This window comes from Acipenser ruthenus, chromosome 18 (assembly GCF_902713425.1).
Source record: "Acipenser ruthenus chromosome 18, fAciRut3.2 maternal haplotype, whole genome shotgun sequence".
Classification (NCBI taxonomy): Eukaryota; Metazoa; Chordata; class Actinopteri; order Acipenseriformes; family Acipenseridae; genus Acipenser; species Acipenser ruthenus.
In genome coordinates, this window is record NC_081206.1 from 19,536,069 (window position 1) to 19,557,165 (window position 21,097).

At 37.7% G+C, this 21,097-nt stretch overlaps 1 protein-coding gene across 1 annotated transcript in view; it reads right to left on the reverse strand.

Annotated features, from left to right (window-relative positions):
* plcb2 (phospholipase C, beta 2) overlaps positions 1 to 18,953 on the reverse strand; it is a 36,915-nt gene extending 17,962 nt beyond the window's left edge. The window contains exons 1-11 of the mRNA XM_058992176.1: positions 18,839 to 18,953; positions 18,076 to 18,153; positions 11,155 to 11,223; positions 8,081 to 8,221; positions 7,001 to 7,080; positions 4,672 to 4,725; positions 3,909 to 3,984; positions 2,993 to 3,093; positions 2,537 to 2,703; positions 1,092 to 1,238; positions 159 to 316 (exon numbers count right to left, since the gene is read on the reverse strand). Coding sequence (XP_058848159.1) covers positions 159 to 316; positions 1,092 to 1,238; positions 2,537 to 2,703; positions 2,993 to 3,093; positions 3,909 to 3,984; positions 4,672 to 4,725; positions 7,001 to 7,080; positions 8,081 to 8,221; positions 11,155 to 11,223; positions 18,076 to 18,153; positions 18,839 to 18,922 — 1,155 coding nt within the window. The 5' untranslated portion in view covers positions 18,923 to 18,953. The remainder of the gene's footprint in view (positions 1 to 158; positions 317 to 1,091; positions 1,239 to 2,536; positions 2,704 to 2,992; positions 3,094 to 3,908; positions 3,985 to 4,671; positions 4,726 to 7,000; positions 7,081 to 8,080; positions 8,222 to 11,154; positions 11,224 to 18,075; positions 18,154 to 18,838) is intronic.
* Between the last annotated feature and the right edge of the window lie 2,144 nt (positions 18,954 to 21,097).

A 21,097-nucleotide genomic window follows, 5' to 3' on the forward strand; every position in this document is an offset into this window, starting at 1 on the left:
GGATGTGGAGGAAAACATAAAAAATGTAGCATAGGCAAGATTCAGAGGGCTCCATTTTCTCTGTACCAGCAATATTTATGAATTATTTTTGTATCTCTCCGAATCGATGATTGACGAGGTAATTGTTCCATTTGACTGCTTGGACAGACTGTCTCTACCTTGAACAGAATTTCCGTTGTCATGGTGAACCCGTGAGTGATGATCGGCTCATCATCTGGTGGCTTTCCCTTCCAGCAGTCAAGCTCCAGGCAGCGGCACCCTGCGAGGAGGCACTGTCGGTACATCTCTGGGGAAGAGATTCCTGAAAACTGCCCCGCTAGAAACGGATCAAACACTAGATGTTAGCTTTGTGAAAAAAAACAAAATAAACTCTGTGGGACAGAAATCAAAGGCTATCAAGGTTATTTGATTTTTTTCACCAAGGCATTCGTATTAGTATCATATAACCCTTAAACATTGAAGCCTGTATTTTAATTGCTGCTACAGTAGATTATAAATGCATGAAGTCTGATTGATAGACTAGGTTCACAATGGGGCAGCAGTGTGGAGGAGTGGTTAGGGCTCTGCACTCTTGACCGGAGGGTCGTGGGTTCAATCCCAGGTGGGGGACATTGCTGCTGTAACCTTGAGCAAGGTGCTTTACCTAGATTGCTCCAATAAAAACCCAACTGTATAAATGAGTAATTGTATGTAAAAATAATGTGTTATCTTGTAAGAATTGTAAGTCGCCCTGGATAAGGGCCTCTGCTAAGAAATAAATAATAATAATCACAAGGGTTTTGTGTCCCCTACTCTTTATTAGCTTCAGTGCCTGTTTTCACCTCCTGCCCAGTCACAGTTTATTTTCTAGTTTCTTAAATGTCTTCTTTGCTTTGATAATTATCTCAAGATACATCACTACAGAACAGCCCTCTACTCCTTGTTGGTCTACATCTATCAGAGTTCCTTTCCAGAGGCCCGGCACATTTCCTCAGTGCTGTCCGGCACAGATTATTGAAGAACTCCTCTATAACCAGTGAGGACCAGCAAGGAACAGAGGGTTGTTCTACATACCTTCAAACAAGACTACAGTACACCAGTTTGTGAAGTACCTGTGAGGTAGGTGTTGTGTGAGGACTTGATGTAGTAGTGTGGTATTGGCTGCATCATATCCTGGTGAAGAATCACCTTTTCAGGGTCGACCACGTAGTTTTCAGAGCCATATAAGTAAAAGAGCAGTCCTTCTGGTGATATGTGGCCTGTAATCGAACGACAGCAGTGTGAACAGCAGGACCCTATTAATGTAATATTTAGAATGGGTTCATTTTGTAGATGTGTTTTGTTGTTCATAAAACACTGAAGGGCATATTACTAGGATAAAGCTACTCACTTAGAAGGGCTATCATATATATGTGTTTCCCTGAAGTGGTAGAAAGAAGATTGTATAGGTCTAACTTTGCTGCCTGCCCCCCCCCCCCCAATCATTTAAGACTGCTCTTCCTGTATTTTTGCATGTGTGTGTATACCGTGTTATAACCCATTTTGCCCTTTCTTGTTTTGTTGTTTTTCTGTGTATACTGTACTCAATCACTGCACCCGTTCTATCAGGAGAAATGCAATACTGCCATACATATGTTTCACCACAAGAGGGTAGTCTTTCAATAGCTTTATATAAAAACATTAAAATCTGCAAACTATTATTGGTATTATACAGGCTTTCACAGGTTTTAACATTAAACACTAACAAACGTATTATATTACTCATTATGAATGCACTGGGGAGAGTTTGTAGACTACCAGTCTTATACAGTAAGTAGTTTGATACAGGCTCATCAGTGTTGTTAATTGGGTTTGAGCCAATAGCGAAATTCTGTGTTTCTAAACGATATTGAAAAGATATGAAAAGTTTTAGACCAAGGCTCTGCTGAAACCCTGGTCCATGAATTTATTTCTTCACTACTGGATTACTGTAACTCGCTGCTCACTGGTCTAAACTCCACTTGGTTATGAATTCTGCTGCCCGAATCTTGACTCGTACTGGGGCTACAGAGCATAATGCACCGTTCTTGAGAAGCCTTCATTGGCTGCCTGTTTCATTTAGGATTGACTAAGATCTTGTTGTTGACCTGTAGGATCCTTTCAGATATGCTGTCTGAATATGTTCCAGCCCATTCTTTACACTCTTCTACAGCGGGGTTACTGACTATCCTGAAGGCTTGGTTCAAAACTGTGGGAGGTAAGGCCTTAAGGCACCGTGCTCCCAATCAGGGAGTCAGCATCTGTGCCAAATTTTATTTTTTAAGGTGTTTCATGGAAGTCACTTTATAAAACCCTATTGTATTCTTCTCTATCTGCAATAAACACCTAAAAATGCTAAAAAAAACATTTTTAATAGTGTGTACATTTAAAAATGAAAGTCCATTTAGGTACAAACAGACACAAACAGGGTCCTCCATAGATCCCCAGCTTCGAATACTCTCAATAAGGTGAATGGCCCTCAGAGCAGTGTGTGTAAGTAAAAACCCAGAGCAGCGCCTCTGCTGTGAATGTGACTCACTCCTGTGCTTGTTTGAAGCAGCCGGCTCGTACTTCTCAATCAGGCTCTTGACCTGGTCTGGCTTCAGCGGGGGGAACAGCGCGTCGTTCAGCCGGGAGTCGCGCTGCTTTTCGTTGATAAACTTGGTCAGGTCCTCCTTCGTCATGTAGGGCTTTGCCTTGGCACTGCTGCAATACAGTAGAACGATTACAGTAAAAAGCTGCTCTTTTTAATTCTTACAGTGCATGACAGGACCGTCATAGAGCTACGTCATGAAAATAATCTGATATTGGCTAAATATTATTTTAATATGTACTCATATCATCCCCACATCACCCTCTCACAATGTTCAAGTACTTATGGACCTTTATTTCCAAGACAGGCAAAAACAATTATCTTCCAACAGTAGACTATGTGTGCAATATCAGGATTACAGCTAACTTGACATCACTCTCAAGACATCAAAAACAAACTTACTAAGAGGTAAATATTTCATATATTTCTGGTCTTGGGCAAAGATTCATCAGGAATGTCCTAAACTCTGATTCAGTAAATTCTCCTGCCTTCATTGTGTCATTCTGAAAAATAAAACCGCAATAACATTTCAGTAGTTTGGGACAAACACCAATCACAAAATGTTTTAGTAAAAATATTTATTGTGGAGAATGCGGAGTATGCGAATTTACAGAGAAGTATGTTGTATATACACATTAATTTGGCATCAAACCTAACTTGGTTTTAGGGCTCACTGCCTGGCCGACTGGACGAGGCGGAGACCCCCATAGACAAAACCTAGAAATTGTTTTTAAGAAAAGGTGGAGATGGGGTGGGGGGGGTGGGGGGGGTTGCGTTGAAATCGAAACACACGAGAGGTAAGTGAAGAGGGTATTTATAGTGCTAACAATCTTAATTAGCTAATGTGTAAATTGAAGGATTCAATCTGGTGATGCGGAGATTGGTGTCTGACCCGCCTCCCGAACTTTAGTTATGAACTTCATTTAATATTATTCCGGGGTTTCAAACACGTAACAAGGTAAGTACACTGCAAGTTTCTTATATTAGGAACAGTGTCATTTATGTGCATTATTTTAATATAGACGAGTTTTTAGACACACATTGAAGGGTAGCGTAGTTAACAATTCCCCTATGGAGAAATAAAACAAAAAAAATACTTGCCTTGCAGTCTGCTTTTCTTTATGAAGCTGCAGTCACATCATTTGAAACAGATCTCAGTTCTATACAATCTATAGAATGTAAAACCACTGTGCCACCTCAAAGATAAATGTGCATTCAACACTGAAATCTTCACCTTTAAAACCCCTTTGCCCCGGAAATATCACCCAACAAACCATCTACCCACATGAAAGACATTCCAGGACATGGACAGTCTCACCTTTCCTTTAGGGAGATGGCTGGAAACCAAGGCAGCTTCTACCCTCTTTCTGTCAGCAGGAAACATCTTATAAATACTGAAAAATAAAGACAACACTGCAGCATACTCAAAATCTCCCGGGTGAGCAAACCTACCAACAATCTTAATATTCCAACTATCTATTAGAGATGCAACATAATTAGTTTCTTTTAGATTAGTGTCTTTTAACGTTTGTACTGTAGCTGGATTAATCGCCCTGGTGCCCCATTTGAATATATATATATATATATATATATATATATATATATATATATATATATATATATATATATATATATATATATATATATTACTACCTCATGCATTTATATTTATTTTATGTCTTATATTTCTCTTTGTGACGTGTCTATTATTCAAAAGCAAGAAACAAAAGTATGTGTAAAGTCTTCTCAAAGCATTGATCATTTGTGATTATTACCTGTCTGATATTCGATTAGAATATTGGTTACTGATTGCATCTCTACTTATCTATTTTCAACTAAATATCTATAAAAGATAGATGTATCAGTGCGTGGGTATACAGGATGCATATATGTATACATACATACACACAGTGGCTCCCAAAAGTTACTTAGTAATATTTCCCACTAATTCTGGCAGTTTTATTGTTCAATTTTCGTATTATTCTTATTTAAACACATGTTATACCTACTGAACTCCCTACACGTTTGCAGTCTTCAGTTTATACAAACAAGAAATCATAGCCACTTAGCTTTATACTTACTTTTTTACAGGTATCTTCCCATCTTTGTTTGTCTTTAGTATGATTCGTACATATCTAAAAACAGAGATACAGACCAATAAAAGAGCATACTTCTGATAAGAGATACAGACCAATAGAAGAGCATATTTCTGATGAGATACAGACCAATAGAAGAGCATACTTCTGATAAGAGATACAGACCAATAGAAGAGCATACTTCTGATAAGAGATACAGACCAATAGAAGAGCATACTTCTGATAAGAGATACACACCAATAGAAGAGCATACTTCTGATAAGAGATACAGACCAATAGAAGAGCATACTTCTGATAAGAGATACACACCAATAGAAGAGCATACTTCTGATAAGAGATACAGACCAATAGAAGAACATACTTCTGATAAGAGATGCAGACCAATAGAAGAGCATACTTCTGATAAGAGATACATACCAATAGAAGAGCATACTTCTGATAAGAGATACACACCAATAGAAGAGCATACTTCTGATAAGAGATACAGACCAATAGAAACAGAGATACAGACCAATAGAAGAGCATACTTCTGATAAGCACCTTATCAGCAGCGTGCATGTCTCCATAATGTGAATTATTTACAAGCGGCTAATTCAGCATCATTAGCCCAAACAGATAGCCTACAATGTGACAGTGTGATACCACTACACACTGTGCTGAAGCACTCTTGATGGTAAAAAGGTTTGGCATTTCCATATGTTAATATATTAGAACACCAATTTGCAAAGGCTTTTTGGTTATTTATGTACAAGGCTAAGTTTCCCAAACTATATGAAAATATTAACGTATTAATACAGCTGTTCAAAATGTGAATACATTGAAATACTGGAGTCTAGAAATGTGTAAACAGTAAAAAGAAGAGGAATTAAAAAAAAGTTGTTTAAAATGGAACTTTCTAGAATCCTTTCAGTCACAAATAGGGATAGAAGACTACTGGTATTGAGCAATGCAAAGGGGCAGCTAATGAGGTACAGTAGGCAGGGAGTTTATGGTCAGAAAACCTTTGAAACCAATGAAACGAGACAAGGGGAAGAATAAACAGTTCTGCTCTGATGGGTTGGAAGTTGGTATAGTTGCCTTCCATATTTTTTTTTTATTGTTTAAACACAAAACACTGAAGGTTATTGCACTGTACCAGTGGTTTAGTCCCCTTCAAGCGGACTAACTTCGGGACCAGAAAATCCCCAGGAACTGAACAAAGTGAGTCCCAATTGCAGCGTACTAATCAGAAGATCCAGTTAATTCATTTAGCTGATCTGATCAAGGTAGACTGATCATGGAAACTAAACCCTAGGGCAGTATATTGAAAATAGAAACCAGAATTTTAGACTATTGGAAGAACCATTTTCTGTGCGCTGTAGAGGAAATATTCTTTGCCCGCATTATTCCCCTCTTATTTTATATAGATTGTGTTCCTTATCTCATTGCTTTCCCCTGTATTCATTTTTAACAGACAGGACTTAAACTAATATTATCTGTCATATAAAAGGTAAGTGTAATGCAGCGATCTACACAATCTGTATGCTGTAACATAGTGTACATTTACAGGACAATCTACATCCTCCCATTGTGCTCTGCATAACGATTTATAGCTGCTTGATAAAGGCTGTTTGGTATTCAGACTTTCAATATCCATAGTATGTCTGTGCATTACTTTAAGATGCAAATCCAAACTGCAATTCATAATATGCATAATTTTGCATAGGGAATTTCAAGAATATACTAAGAAATAAAAGATAGATCCACACGGTTTAGTATTATAGGTTAACTGTATTATAAAGGTGCAAACAATATTAGTATTCTGTATAAAGAACAAACAGTTTGCATGTGTATTTAACCCATATTACCCAGATCTGCATGAAAATACTGAGAAAAAGGAGACCCAAGCAAAGCAGACTAGTGTGTTCTCTAACTTCACAGGACTAACTTAATCCACTTAATGAGGGTCTGATTTAGTATGCTGCAATCACTTTAAACTTCATCTAGTTAACCTGATGATCCCAATGATCTAATGAACTTCTGATTTGCAGCAATTGGGATTATTGATATTGCTCAGTCTGTGCAAGTTGAGAAAACTCACTTAATCCCGCTGCTGGATGCATTAAGTGGACTAAAAGAGGGATGCTGCAATTGAACTTTTTATTCCTGTAGTTGTCTAAAAAATACTGTTTACATGTGTTTTGTGAAAATGAAATACAGTACGTTGGTGGATCCCTTTTCACTATTCATTGTTTTTAGGCAGAACACATGAAAACACTTGAAACCTTCCCATTTACAGTGAGCAGCGATGGAGAGTAGTGCCCTGTATACTTACATCTTGTCCAGGTAGGTCTGTCTACAGGCATTGTTCGTCAGTGGGTTGTAAGCAATTGCCAGTATATCATCTGCCCAATCCTATAGAAGATAAACAGCAGACAGTTACTGCTGCCAGTGCTCGTCACTGCACAAGAAGACTGTGATTTCACAAGGACTTGAAAACGACAGTCACTGAAACAGCAAGAAGGGTTTCTGCAAACTTGATTTAATTCATCGAGATGGGCTTAAAAAAAACAGTCCTTAACAAAACATTCTGGGAAGAAACAGTAAATAGGGCCTGTCCAATTTATTTACTTAACATTCACAAAAACACAGTTAGCGGGAAAGAGACCTTAAATGAATGATTTGTTTATTTGTAGTTTTGAAGCATTCAAATATTTTATAAAGTAGTAAGAAACTAGGAACATAAATTTAACTACCAAAACCCAAGTTGTTTTTTTGCTGGTATAACTTTTTTCCTCCTCATTGAAGAAATTGAGAACAATTTGCACTGGTACTTATATAAATTGTCTCGTATACGCACATACACTGTGCTTCCCCAAACACAGTGACAAGAGACCACACCACACCTCACCTCACTAACTCAATGTGGGTTAAATCCTAGTTCACTCACTGTGACCTGGTCTAAGTCAGTTCAGGAATATGCACTTCATCTGGACAGTGTGGGATAATCCTACTGAGACATGCACCCACTTTTAAGTAACACCAGCGACCATTGACAGCTGTGACCCATATAAAACCCATGTACAGTATAGTCACACTGACATTTTTTCAGTAATATAATATAAAGAACCATAAGCATCCTTCTAAAATGGATCTAAAATATAATATTTGGGTTCATTTTAGAAGTCTGCATATGGTTCCCTATTGTAAGTGATTGTACTTTGGATAGGGGGATCTCAGTAGGCACTTCAAGTAATGTGGGCTCTGTGTGTGTGATAGTAGTACCCCCAGAACCCATTTTAAATCAATGCCACCTCTAAAGGCTGTCCTTGTATCTCATATACGTGGTGTGTGCTTGGAAACCCTCATATCCACAGTATCAGTGACCCTGGTAATATTGAAAACCATGTCTTACCTTGCTAACATTTTCCTTGGAAGCGAAAAAGTTGTGAAAGGTCAGGTTCACCATGTCAGGTCCCGATACTATAGTCAGTGTTTTTGTTAAGTGGTGGCTTTCTGGAAAATCCATGTTGAACACATTGCGAACCTTTGGAAGCTATAGGGGGAAAATATACTTATTTACAGAATACTGTACTTATCAGTGTAGCTACCCTTGCACTACTGCATTTTGATGGCCTATGAAGATTATTATAAATCATATACAAGTCAATTCATTATATTTAGTATTGGTATAATTTTGTATTTTCAAATACTGAAAAATTGCTTAAAGATGGCATTGATATGAAAAACTGGTATATGGTCAAAATGAGCACATTTCAGAAACTGTATTTTTTTAGTTTGGGAAACTGCACTACATACTGTAGCCAGCATGTTCATTACAGGTATTGGGTCTAATCAAAGATTGCATTTTTCATGCTTTCTTGTAGGCTATTTCTCAGTGTTGTCCCTTGTCCTTTGAGGTCTGTGGGACACCTTTACCCATATATTTTTTATTAAGGGGTTACCGGGGGCTAAATGGATTTTGATGACTGTTTTTTTTTTATTATTTCTTTAAAAATTTCACTTCTAACTCAGTTCCATCTACTGCAAACTGTTCTGTGAAATACCTTTAAAAGTTATATTTGAAAAGGTTAATACAGCATGTTTGAAAGAAATTGTTAATTATCAGCTTTCTCAGTCATTCTATAAAGTTTACCGTACCATAGTGAAAGTATAGCAAAGTGTAATAAAACAGAGTGAAAAGCATAGGTACAGTAACGTTGTAAGAATCGTGAGGTATGGTAAAGCATATTAATAAACATGGCAAACCAGGTTAAACTATGGTAACCATGGGTAAACTGTAAAAAATACCATGCAAAAATATTGCGGTAAACCCTAATAAAGGGATAGTTAAACACCCTACAAAACATCACTATGTCCCTATGTGTGCATTGACAACCCACCACCATTTGAAAAAGATATGACCTCTTTTTTCATTTGTTTACATGAGCTACAGGCCTAGTTCCCCTTTTTTTATCGTTCCATCTTTGCTGTTATTATTATTATTATTATTATTATCTATTTCTTAGCAGACGCCCTTATCCAGGGCGACTTACAATTGTTACAAGATATCACATTATTTTTACATACAATTACCCATTTATACAGTTGGGTTTTTACTGGAGCAATCTAGGTAAAGTACCTTGCTCAAGGGTACAACAGCAGTGTCCCCTACCGGGGATTGAACCCACGACCCTCCGGTCAAGAGTCCAGAGCCCTAACCACTACTCCACACTGCTGTTGCAGGTAGTAGGAGGAGCATGCATATATAGCACATAGAGTGACAAGAAGGATTCATAGATGTGGGATTTAAGGATGTAGTTACATAATAGTGGAAGTACTGAAGTGCACAGAAGGGAAGAGGAAATAGCATAGTAAACAGCCAATGAAAAATCCTATCAAATATTAGTATAAAATTGAACACCTTTGAGTAAGTAAATAGCAGCCTTAATGGTTCAATAGCAGCGACAACAATAAATGGAAATCTCAGTCAGCAGTAAATGCAGGGATACCACAGTTGCGGTTGCAGTGGATTTGCACTTAAGGTCATGAACCTCCCTGTTCTTCTCAAAGGGATCAGATTGTTGAGGATGGTTCTTTTTTAAAAAAAAATTGTTAGTGTTTCTGATTTGCATAATGCCTGTGGCCGTCAAGGAAACCAGGCAAATCACAAGCCATATGCAAAACCAACTGGAGCTTCAGTCAGATTGACATGCTGGGAGAGACTTTAACATCTCAATAGAGTAACAACACTTAAGAACATGTGGACTACAAAGGGAAGTTTATGGGCTAGTTTCAGGTAACATAGCAAGTTTACCATCGTAAATTTGCAAGGTCATTTTGCAGTTTTCCCCCCATGGTGATGTCATGCTTTCGCCATACCTCTCTTTGTTTTATAATGCTTTCCTTATGGTAACTAAATGAATACTGAATTGGGACATATAATGATCCATGGCTGGGTGTGGTCAGAGTGGTCAGAATGCATTGCTACTATAAGTTAATGCATCATGTGTAGGGTGTCACTTATTGTTTAAGAGACATCACACCATATTTTCAAAGTGTTTACTCCAGTCTTTAACTCCTATTTTTTGAGAGGTAAAACACCTGTTAATTTGTATAAAACTTGAACCTAACAATGTGTTGTTTCGCATTCTGTAACATTAGCATGGTTTATTCTACTTTAAAAAATAGGAGTTGATTAAAGAATGGAGGGAAAACACATTGCATTATAAAAGGTGTAATATACTAGATCATTTACCTATATGACACTGACAAATCCTGTATTTTAGCATACAGCTATAAAAGAAGTAGCACAGGTTCATTACAATGACAATTATGACAAAGATGCCAATAATCTCTGATCAAGTGAAATGTAATTTATTATACCTGTTTAACACTATAGAATCCTTAACCTAAATGCTCTACATGCACACGACATCTGAAACCAAGCTGGGGAAAAGCCTGTCACCAACACCAGTGTTTCTGGGGTCACAGAACAGCTTTTGCCATTAGAAAAACGTCTCCATCACCCCCAAGCTCTACTCCAATTTAGATTGGCCGAGGGGTTCAGCTGCATTTTTTTCTGAGCATTTTATAGTGCAAAGGAATTCCCCTGGAAATTCCCCTCATTTTAAGGGGTATTTCCCCAGTGCAGTAAAATGCTCTAATAAAATCAAGTTGTGGTTTATCCCACTGGGGTAATGGTTGATCAAATCAAACTCAGAGCCAATCAAAGTCAGAGAAGAGATTGATGGGTGGTTCACCAAGCAAACTTTATTCATAGCACAGACATCAGAAACAAGCACTCCAGAAGGAAACATCGGCTGCTGCAACCAAAGTGGTACTGTATTTTCACAAACTATGCCATGCAGAATTTCAAAAGGATTAAAAAGGTAGGTATTTTATTTGAAAATCTATAAAGGGGGCCACCTTTGTTTAGTTATTGCTACAACAAACGACCTCAGTCTCTATAAAAATGGAATGACTTACCTTGGGAAGTTTAGCATATTTCCCTGATCTTGTGTCCCGTATGCTTGAAAATTCTAGAAATTCCATGTCCTACAAAGCACACACACACACAAAAATATATATATATATATATATTTAAAAAGAAAATACAAAATTGAAGACAATCTACAGGTATGCACGTGTGTACCACACAAGAGAGGCGCATCACAATAGTTGCGGTGCACTTGAATCGAGTTTACATACTTGTCTAATGCAAGCCTCAAAATATCATTTATGATTGAAAGTCACTTTAATCCTTGCATACACAAGGTCTTCTATCTTTCCAGGAACAAGCCTCAGTAATCCCGGGTTTGGTTTTGAGAAACATGCAACTTCATATAGCTGCTAAAATCAATAGCCAGCCTTTTATATTGGTTAAACATTTTGACCTCACAGACATACTGAAGTGGCTCACATGGCAGATTAAAACAGCCAGCTATCACCTGCATTGATGTGAAAGCCAGCTCCATGACCAAAAGACAGCATATAAATGATTGTATTCAGTATTTCAAGGCCGATAAAATTTCCTGGGACTATCAGCGTTTATTAAAAAATAATTAAAACTGGTGAAAAGTAGTGAGAATACTGAATGTGTCAGTTTCCCATATGCAAATTGGTAATATACAATCAGAAAAGCAGCTCATCTGCTTCTGTTTTTAACCCAATTCTCCCCTGAAAAGCTGTTTTTATTCCTGAGCGTACTGATGAGTGTATTATTTATTTACTAATTTATTAATGTATTAATTAATTAATTTATTTATTTATTAGCAGAAGCCCTTACCCAGGGTGACTTTCAGTTGTTTACAAATAAAAATACATATCAATAATTACAGTACAATTAAGAGCAAGATACAAAACACAATGACTTCAGTCCTAATAAGAGCAAATACGAAGCACAGTACGATTTGATATCGGGGCAGTTCAAGTGCAGATAACAATGTTGATAGTTACATCAGGGTTAGATACGAGTGCAGGTGAAATACAAAATACTACAGATTGGGTTAAGTGCAGGATTAAATATAGTAAAATAGGGAGCAGATAAGTGCAAGTTAAAGTGCATTAAAGGCAGAGTGCTATATTGTCCAGGAGAGAAGAGTTGAGTTTTACAGGTGTTGTCTGAAGAGGTGTGTCTTGAGGAGGCGCTGGATGGTGGTCAGGGACTGGGCAGTCCTGACATCCATAGGAAGGTTATTCCATCACTGCGGGGTGAGGGTGGAGAAGGAGCAGGCTTTGGAGGCAGGGGAGCATAGAGGAGGTACAGCCAGTCTTCTAGTGCAGGCGGAGCGGAGAAGTCGGGTGGGGGTATAGGAAGACATGAGGGCCTGGAGGTAGCTGGGTGCAGTCTGGTCAAGGCAGCGGTAGGCGAGTACAAGAATCTTGAACTGGATGTGAGCAGTGATTGGGAGCCAGTGGAGTGAGGGGAGCAGTGGAGAGCGTGGGAGAAGCGAGGCAGAGAGAACACCAGGCGAGCAGCGGAGTTCTGTATGAGCTGGAGCGGACGGGTGGCAGATGCAGGGAGGCCGGCCAGGATGGAGTTGCAGTAGTCTAGGCGGGAGAGTACCAGGGCCTGGACAAGAAGTTGCGAATGTTGTTCAGGAAGAATCGGCAGGTGTGTGCAAGAGTGGAGATGTGCTGGGAGTAGGAGAGGCAGGGGTCCAGGGTTACTCCAAGGTTCTTGTTTGAGGAGGAGGGAGAGAGCGTGGTAGGTTCCAGAGGAATGGAGATAGAGGGATCAGAGGAGGGGGAAGATGAGGAGGCGAAGAAAAGGAGGTCAGATTTAGAGAGGTTGAGTTTGAGGTGATGCAAGTGCATCCAGGAGGAGATAGCAGACAGACAGGTAGAGATATGGGAGGGGATGGTGGGGTCAGAGGGGGGGGGGGGGGAGGAGAGGAAGATCTGAGCATCATCAGCATAGAAATGGTATGAGAAACCATAGGATGCGATGAGGGGGCCCAAGGTGTGGAGGTTGAGCCGCGCCAGGTTACCTGGTAGGTGTGGTCGGAGAGGTAGGAGGAGAACCAGGCCAGAGCAGTGCCAGAGATTCCCAGGTCAGCGAGAGAGGATAGGAGAATAGAGTGATCGACAGTGTCAAAGGCGGCAGAGAGATCGAGGAGAATTAGGACAGTGGAGGCAAACTCCTCCTTAGGCTAGGATTGGAACCTCCAATAAAAGCTTCTAAAAAGATGGGCTACATCTTGTAAAAAAAAAAACCAAAAACATTTGACAACAATACCAGAAGCATGTTGTGCAATTTATTATTTGCCTCTCATTACTGAAAACTGGTGTGGATTTCATAGTGAAATGAGCTGCCGACATTGTTTGTTTAAATACAAAAGCACCTGCAGGTGTGTCACCACAAGAGAAAGCCATGAACAAACCAGTGGCATCTGTGCTGTGCTGCTCTTTTGGATTGTTTTATGTTATTTGTACACAACATTGACAGTCCAGTCATGGATTTATGAAGGTTGTGAAAAGGCTGCAATAACACTGTATAGTTGATGTGTGCATTGTAGATATTCTCCAATCCGTGTAACGCCAAACAGTGTACACAAAAAAAAATGCAAAAGGGTGTTGAACACATATCGTTCACAAAATGAATCTACTGTAAGTGAATGTTGGATTGCAGGCTGGGCAGAGATCATTGGCGGTTTATTGCGACATGCCCCCTAATTTGATGATGCTAAGACATCGATTTCATTAACCTATAACCTTCCAGGATAAGCAGCCCCTGGATTTTATTAGTATTTTACAGCACTCAGAAAGCTCTGCTATTTAAAGATAGAAAGTTCTGAAATCAGGAGACAGGGAGACTTTTAAAGTCATGACGAGAAAGGCTGAGGAGTCACATTTTAATATACTATATGGCGCCAACTTCGACACTGTAGATCAACTTGGAAATAACCTGTCAGATATCGTGGCGAGATATTTAGAGCTGAAAGAAACACTTCTAGTCAAAATGTTTGTCTTTAAAGATGTTTGTCATTGCTTTTATTACGTTTCTTTGAGTATTTATAAATGTAGCACTGTATTGCGTGTTTAATATAGTTGGGTCATTCTACAGAAAGGGGACAAATTGGGGTTACAAAAAACTGAGAAATTGATGTGATATTTTTTTAGTGAAACAACCAAAATTAAAATTAAAAAGTCTTATCTGCATATAACATAACTCAACCAAGCTGAAATTTTAATGTATTTTTTTATATATTTGTGTTCAAAAATGTTTTAGCACATAAATCTGTCATTACCGTAACACAACTAAAAACTGCTGTATAAAGAGGAATATACATAAAATTGATTAGACATTATAACATTACACATTAGTGAAATAATTTTTCAAAAGATAAACTTTGATTTTCATATTTATTGAGTAATAAAAAAAAAAGTTATCAGGTTTTGTACTGCTATTTTTAATTAAGAAATATGTTAACAATGATTCAAAGTATACCAAACTCCTATTTTTTTTAAATATGAGCCCCTTACCCATTGCTAATATAACTTTCACTCCTGCAAATGCTGGTGCAGTTTTATTCATTAAAATATCTATTGTTACAGTAATGACATTACAGTTACAGTAATGACAGCTTGCTATGGTAATGACACTTAAAGATTTAAAGTGATTTAAAATAAATATGTAAAGAAATAAACCATTTATAATGACACTACACAGATTCCAAAATAGGTTATATTGGAAATCGTAAAACTTTAAAACACATTGGGGCTGATGTAAGGATAGCTGTAGTGCAAACAATTGTGGCTGCAAAATCCAAATTGCCTAGCAGCTAGGGAATTATTTTGCACTGTGGCCTATGTAAACTTAAGTGCAATGCAAATTACTCAACACGCACAAATAATGAGCTGCAATCATGATAATGAGGGTCACAATGAGAACCAGGCTATTTAGCAACAGGCTATTTAGCTGACGCACTTAAAACCAAGAGGTGAGGTGAGTTAGGAGTCTAGAGAGCAGTAGGTGCTGAATGAGATTTGTGGAGCACAAAAATCAAACCAAACAAAAACATACACATAAGAAATAAGAACATTACAAATGAGAGGAAGCCATTCGGCCCTTCTTGCTCGTTTGGTTGTTAGTAGCTTATTGATCCCAGAATCTCATCAAGCAGCTTCTTGAAGGATCCCAGGGTGTCAGCTTCAACAACATTACTGGGGAGTTGGTTCCAGACCCTCACAATTCTCTGTGTAAAAAAGTGCCTCCTATTTTCTGTTCTGAAAGTCCCTTTATCTAATCTCCACTTGAGACCCCTGGTCTTTGTTTCTTTTTTCAGGTCGAAAAAATCCCTTGGGTCGACATTGACAATACCTTTTAGAATTCTGAATGATGAATCGCTTTGTAGTCTTCTTTGTTCAAGACTTAATAGATTTAATTCTTTTAGCCTGTCTGCATATGACATGGCTTTTAAACTGAATAATTCTGGTCACTCTTCTTTGCACTCTAAAGCAGCAATATCCTTTTTGTAGCAAGGTGACCAGAACTGAAGACAATACTCTAGATGAGGTCTTACTAATGCATTGTAAAGTTTTAACATTACTTCCCTTGATTTAAATTCAACACTTGTCACTATATATCTGAGCATTGTGTTGGCTTTACTACCTTACACTTTTTCTATTAAATGTCATTTGCCATGGGCTCCCGAGTGGTGCATCCAGTAAAGGCGCTCCGCGCGGAGTGCAGGATGTGCCCTATCGGTGAGCCGAGGATACAGATAATAATTGGGCATGCTAAATTGGGGAGAAAACCAGGGTAAAAAATTGGCAACGACTAAATTAAAAAAAAAAAAAATTTAAAATTAAATGTCATTTGCCATGTGTCTGCCCAGTTCTGAATGCTGTCTAGACCGTGTTTAACATGTTAGCTTACTATACCAGAATCTAAGTCATTAATGTAGATTAGGAAAGAGCATAGGACCTAATACTGATCCCTGTGGTACTCTACTGATTACCATATGCCAGAGGAAGGGCAGCAAAGTCGTCTTGGCACATAGAAAAAAAATATATATATATATCTTGGCATTGTCAAATAGAGCAAAATATTGATATTATATATTAATTATTATTAATAGGCAAATATTTCATTCAAAAGGCCATCTTACAAGGGAATCTGAGGCCTACACATTCTGACCTTGCCTAAATTTGAACATATAAATCATGAAATAATTCTAACCTATAATCATTTGTTTTGTAAAACATTTAATCATAGCAGAATAGCATGTACGGTAATGACGCATAATAAACCTAATCAATGATTTTCAGATACTTGAAGTGATTTTTGAAGAAATGTTTGAAACGGATCTACTCACATACATGCCTAAAAAAATATTTTAAAATACTAGTTCAATATTACACTATGATACAACATTCCTTTTTAAAAAATACTGTCATGTTTTAAAATGATTCCATAAAATACATGTGTTTTGATGAGAAAGTATAAGAACTGGAAGTGGGGACACGGAACTGTTATAAAAAATCACCCTTAAATGTTAATATTGCATACTAATAAGTACGCATATTTGCTAAATGTTAATGAAAACAGTGAAAGAAATATATGTATATTGCATCTGACAAAAGTTTTTTTTTTAATCTTTAAATACGCTTTACTTTGAGGTGGGGACTCAATTTGTCCCATTTCTGTAGAATGACCCAGTTATGGATTTTTCTCATTTTGAAAAAAACGAAATCTAATTTTCACTTTGGAGTAAATCGGCCACCATAGTTTCTAAATTTACCTGAAGCAAAGAAAAATCTGGTAATCATTGCAGTTGACTGTAAATGTCTTTAGATTTAAAGCTCACAGGCACTTTGTCATTGAGGGATGTCTGTGATTGTGCTGCACCACTACTTAAAAACAGGTCAGCAAATGATACAACAGCCACATGTTTTGCATCAGAATATGAACGGAAGTGGCGAGGTCTAAAGGTGCTTTTAAGTAAAAATCATTTTAGAACACAGACTATCCCAAATTGATCTGCCAGTTACGGCCCATCTTCACTAATGAGCATTGTCTTGTATACACCCCTTATAAAGATTTATCAAGGTAAATTTGCACACTAATATATTTATCAGCATTTTACAATGCCTTATCATGCCGTACTTATCTGTGATTTACCATTCATCTGTGCTCTACCACAACTGCTTTTACTATAGTGCAGTATAAATAATATAGCATTGTTGACTGTTGCACATTATGTTACAGTGTGTGTAAAAAAAAAAAAATCCTCATAAAAAGACAAAATATTTTAATAAGCAAGATGTCCCACAAATACAGTGACATCCCAAATGTTTTCTATTGACTACCAATGCAGAATGACATGGGATATTAGTTCTTCTCTTTATTTCCTCCCTCAAAAACTTTATTTTACAGTGCAATATTCAACGTGACACAAGCTGGAAGTATGTGTGGAATGTCTTGCTTATTAAAACCTTTTAAGTGGACGGTATTCTATTCAGGGATTTCAGGACATTAAGTAAACAATGAGACAAAGTGGGGTTAATGGCCAGTAAATGTCCCACACCCAGTAGCTGGACATTCATAGAACATGTGAAACAATTTGAGACACCACTGCTCCTGTGAGACAGCTAGATCACCACAGTTATTTGTATATATTTGAAGAGAAGATGATTATCTATTCAGGGATACCAAGATATTTATTGAGAAAAGGTCTGAGTGGAGTCAAGCAGGTAGCAACTGCCCTATACTGAAGCACCAAAAACCAGAAGTGGTGTCCTAATACTTTTTGAAGCCTCTGTATGTCTGTACAGTATCCCTGCCTCCACTATATCTCTGTGGCTAGGTTTATGTACCTCTGCAGAAGGTGCTGTTTCTATGATTGTAGTGTATTTACTGTTCCTACTCATTAGTCAATTATTTCCAAATAACCATGCACCTACGTGGTTCTGGTGGGTCCAGTACAGGTAGTAGCCCTTTGGGTCCACTTTTAGAGTCACTGGGGATGTAACTGCTGTGTCCTGGAAAGCAAAAACAACTATTATTCATTAATCAATGTGTCCTAATGGGTATTTAGTTTATGTTCATAGCAATTTATCATAATTCAGAAAATGTTTAGTCATCCCTCTTGGCAATACTCTATGAATAAAAACATATTTAAATTCAGGTCTAAATTTTATTTAGTGCAATTAGATCTTATTACTTTATTAAAAACTCCTTTCCTGTGTGATGGACTGATCCAGCAGCACACTGTCGAATGCCTACTGTAGCTGCTGAGTAGCCAGACTGAAAAAGTTATGAGCCATTCATGAATCATGAGTCTGTGAGCTCCATGAGTGTGGTTACATATTGCTGTACAAGGAGCAAGATGATTGTCTACTGTCATACAAACCAGTGTGTCATAATCCTGCAGGCTAATGGCTGTTGAAAGAATAGTTCCAAGTGCATATAAGTATGTTTTTACACCTACACGTCTACTGTGTAAACACCCAGATCAATACATAGAAAAAAAGGTAATGGTAACACTATGAAACTTGCTCTTATATTCCAGTATCTACTGTAAGATACACACATTCTTATCATCTAGATTTCATTCAGGATATGCATACTCAAACGTATTAACAGAAACAAGACAGACATGCAGTCAAACAATGAGTACTGGCAGTAAAGTTATTCCAACAGTGACCCCAAGTTAGTTATACTCACATCATCCCACTTGGTAAACCTGGCTCCTTTGGTCAGGTAATCTTTTACTACAGGAGGCTTAAAGACAGGGCTAGTGTTCTCCATTCTGAGAAAGGGGTTTACCTTGCTACAGCCACAGAACCCTTTAACAACTGAATCAGAAAGCACACAGCGCTGTTTATACCAGTCCAGAGATGACTGTAATGTGACTTGCAAATGAGCGCGGAGGTAGTCCTATTTCAAAGCAATGGCAAAGGCAGATTAATACGTTTCTTGTGAATAATACAACTACTTTAAAAAGTATCAAAACTCGAAAGAGATAACTGTTTTAAAGGAGTTTACTTCAGGTTTTATACTGTTAAAACGGTTGAATTCCTCCTGGATTTTTTTTTTTTTCACCTGCTTAAATATATATATATATATATATATATATATATATATATATATATATATATATATATATATATATATATTTTAGCTCAAAGAGCCAGCTGCCCAACGTTTCAATATGTTGTACATATTGAAACTCATAAAATAAAATATATATAAAATAAAATAAAAAATCACGATTGTACCATTTTTACTATGTATAAATTAGGATGAAGACACACAATATCCAGTAATCTAGGAATAAATACAGATGAATGATGAATGATATATCGTGGCAGAATTGACAGAAGACAGAAACAGAACCAAGAGTCAATGAAGAGTCGTTACTTCAGTCTGAGGGTGCTAGTAAACTTGAAGGGGACTTTTCTGGCTTTGCTATTAGAACAAAATGGCAGACTGAGCATTGAGTCTGATAATGGATGCCAAATGGATTAAGTCACAAGTAAAAACTATTTTTTAACCCAATTTCAGGTCCATTATCATCAAGTAAATCGAGCTCGAGTTGGCTATTTGAAGTTATAGAAAGTGCATATTAAGCAATATAAACACACAAATTAAGTTATATAGGCTTTGTGTGCAGTCTGGCATTGTTGTGCCTACCTCCTGTGCACTCAGGTCAAGACGGTTCTAGAATTCTACATTTGTTTCTGAATACCTCCAATGTTTTGATTCAAACACATGCTCCCTTGAGAAAGATATGTACAACATATCGAAATGTTGGGCAGCTGGAACTTTATATATATATATTACACAGACACTAAAGCTGAATTGCATTTCCTCTCTGCCAAAGGATCACTAACAACAGATTGGTCAATAGAGCAGTGGTTTGCCCGTTCTTCAAAAGGAGCTGGAGTCTTACTTTTTAAAAGGGACTGAAGCGTCAGACCCTTTGCTAACTAGATCAATCTCACTGTTGCCTATGTGGGCAGAATGTCTGGAGAGGGTGGTGTCAGTCCAGATTACTGGATGGTTTCTTGACCCCAACTCAGTCAGGTTTGTATAAACCTAAAAAGCAGCCACAACATGCATATTAACCATCTCCATTGCATGAAACTTTACAGTCATCTAACTCCAAATTACAGCATGGGGGTCATGGATGGGTACTACTGGCTGGTTTGTGTATGTCGCACAGATTTGTTAAAGTCATCAAAAAAATAAAATAGGTTGGTTTACAAGTTTTAGGAGAAATTCTGTGTTACATACACAGGTTCAACATTACTTATGTGCAGCATACTTGGTGTAGGTGGATTTAAGAGGTGCAGGTAACTCAGTCATGCAGAGTGTTCCACAGAAGGTGCATTACATATTTTTTTCCCGCATATTTTATTAAAGAAACTCAGTACAGTTTTCAATACATAAACTCGAAACAGAAAACATTATCTTCAGCTATTACTCAAGGTTTCATTTGTACTTTCAGTAAAGGTGGAGTTGAGTTACATCAAATAACTTAAGGGCTGCCCAAACTGGCATTATGATTATGAATCAAAACCTCAAAACTCAACAGCAGGGGTGAAAATAAGACTCCCACTGCATAGCAGTTTGATCCACTCGTGGTTTCACTATGAGTTTAAGACAACACACCTGAGCTTGTTACCTGTACACTGTGGCTAATCAAGCTTGTAGTAAAACCTGGAATGGGTGAAACTGCTATGCAATAGGAGTCTTATTTCCATCCCTGAACAGGACCAAGATACCCAGTTGTCATCATAGAGTTGTGTCTCATTATGACACTCAGATTTAAATAGGAGTAACAGAAAGGGAGATAATACTTATCTGAAGCAACCTACAGTAAAAAGGGTCACTAGTGACTAACGTGGGGTTTATTATAAACACTCAATTGACTGTGGCAGACAATATATATGAGTGAGTTAAGTGGTGAGGATTCGTGGT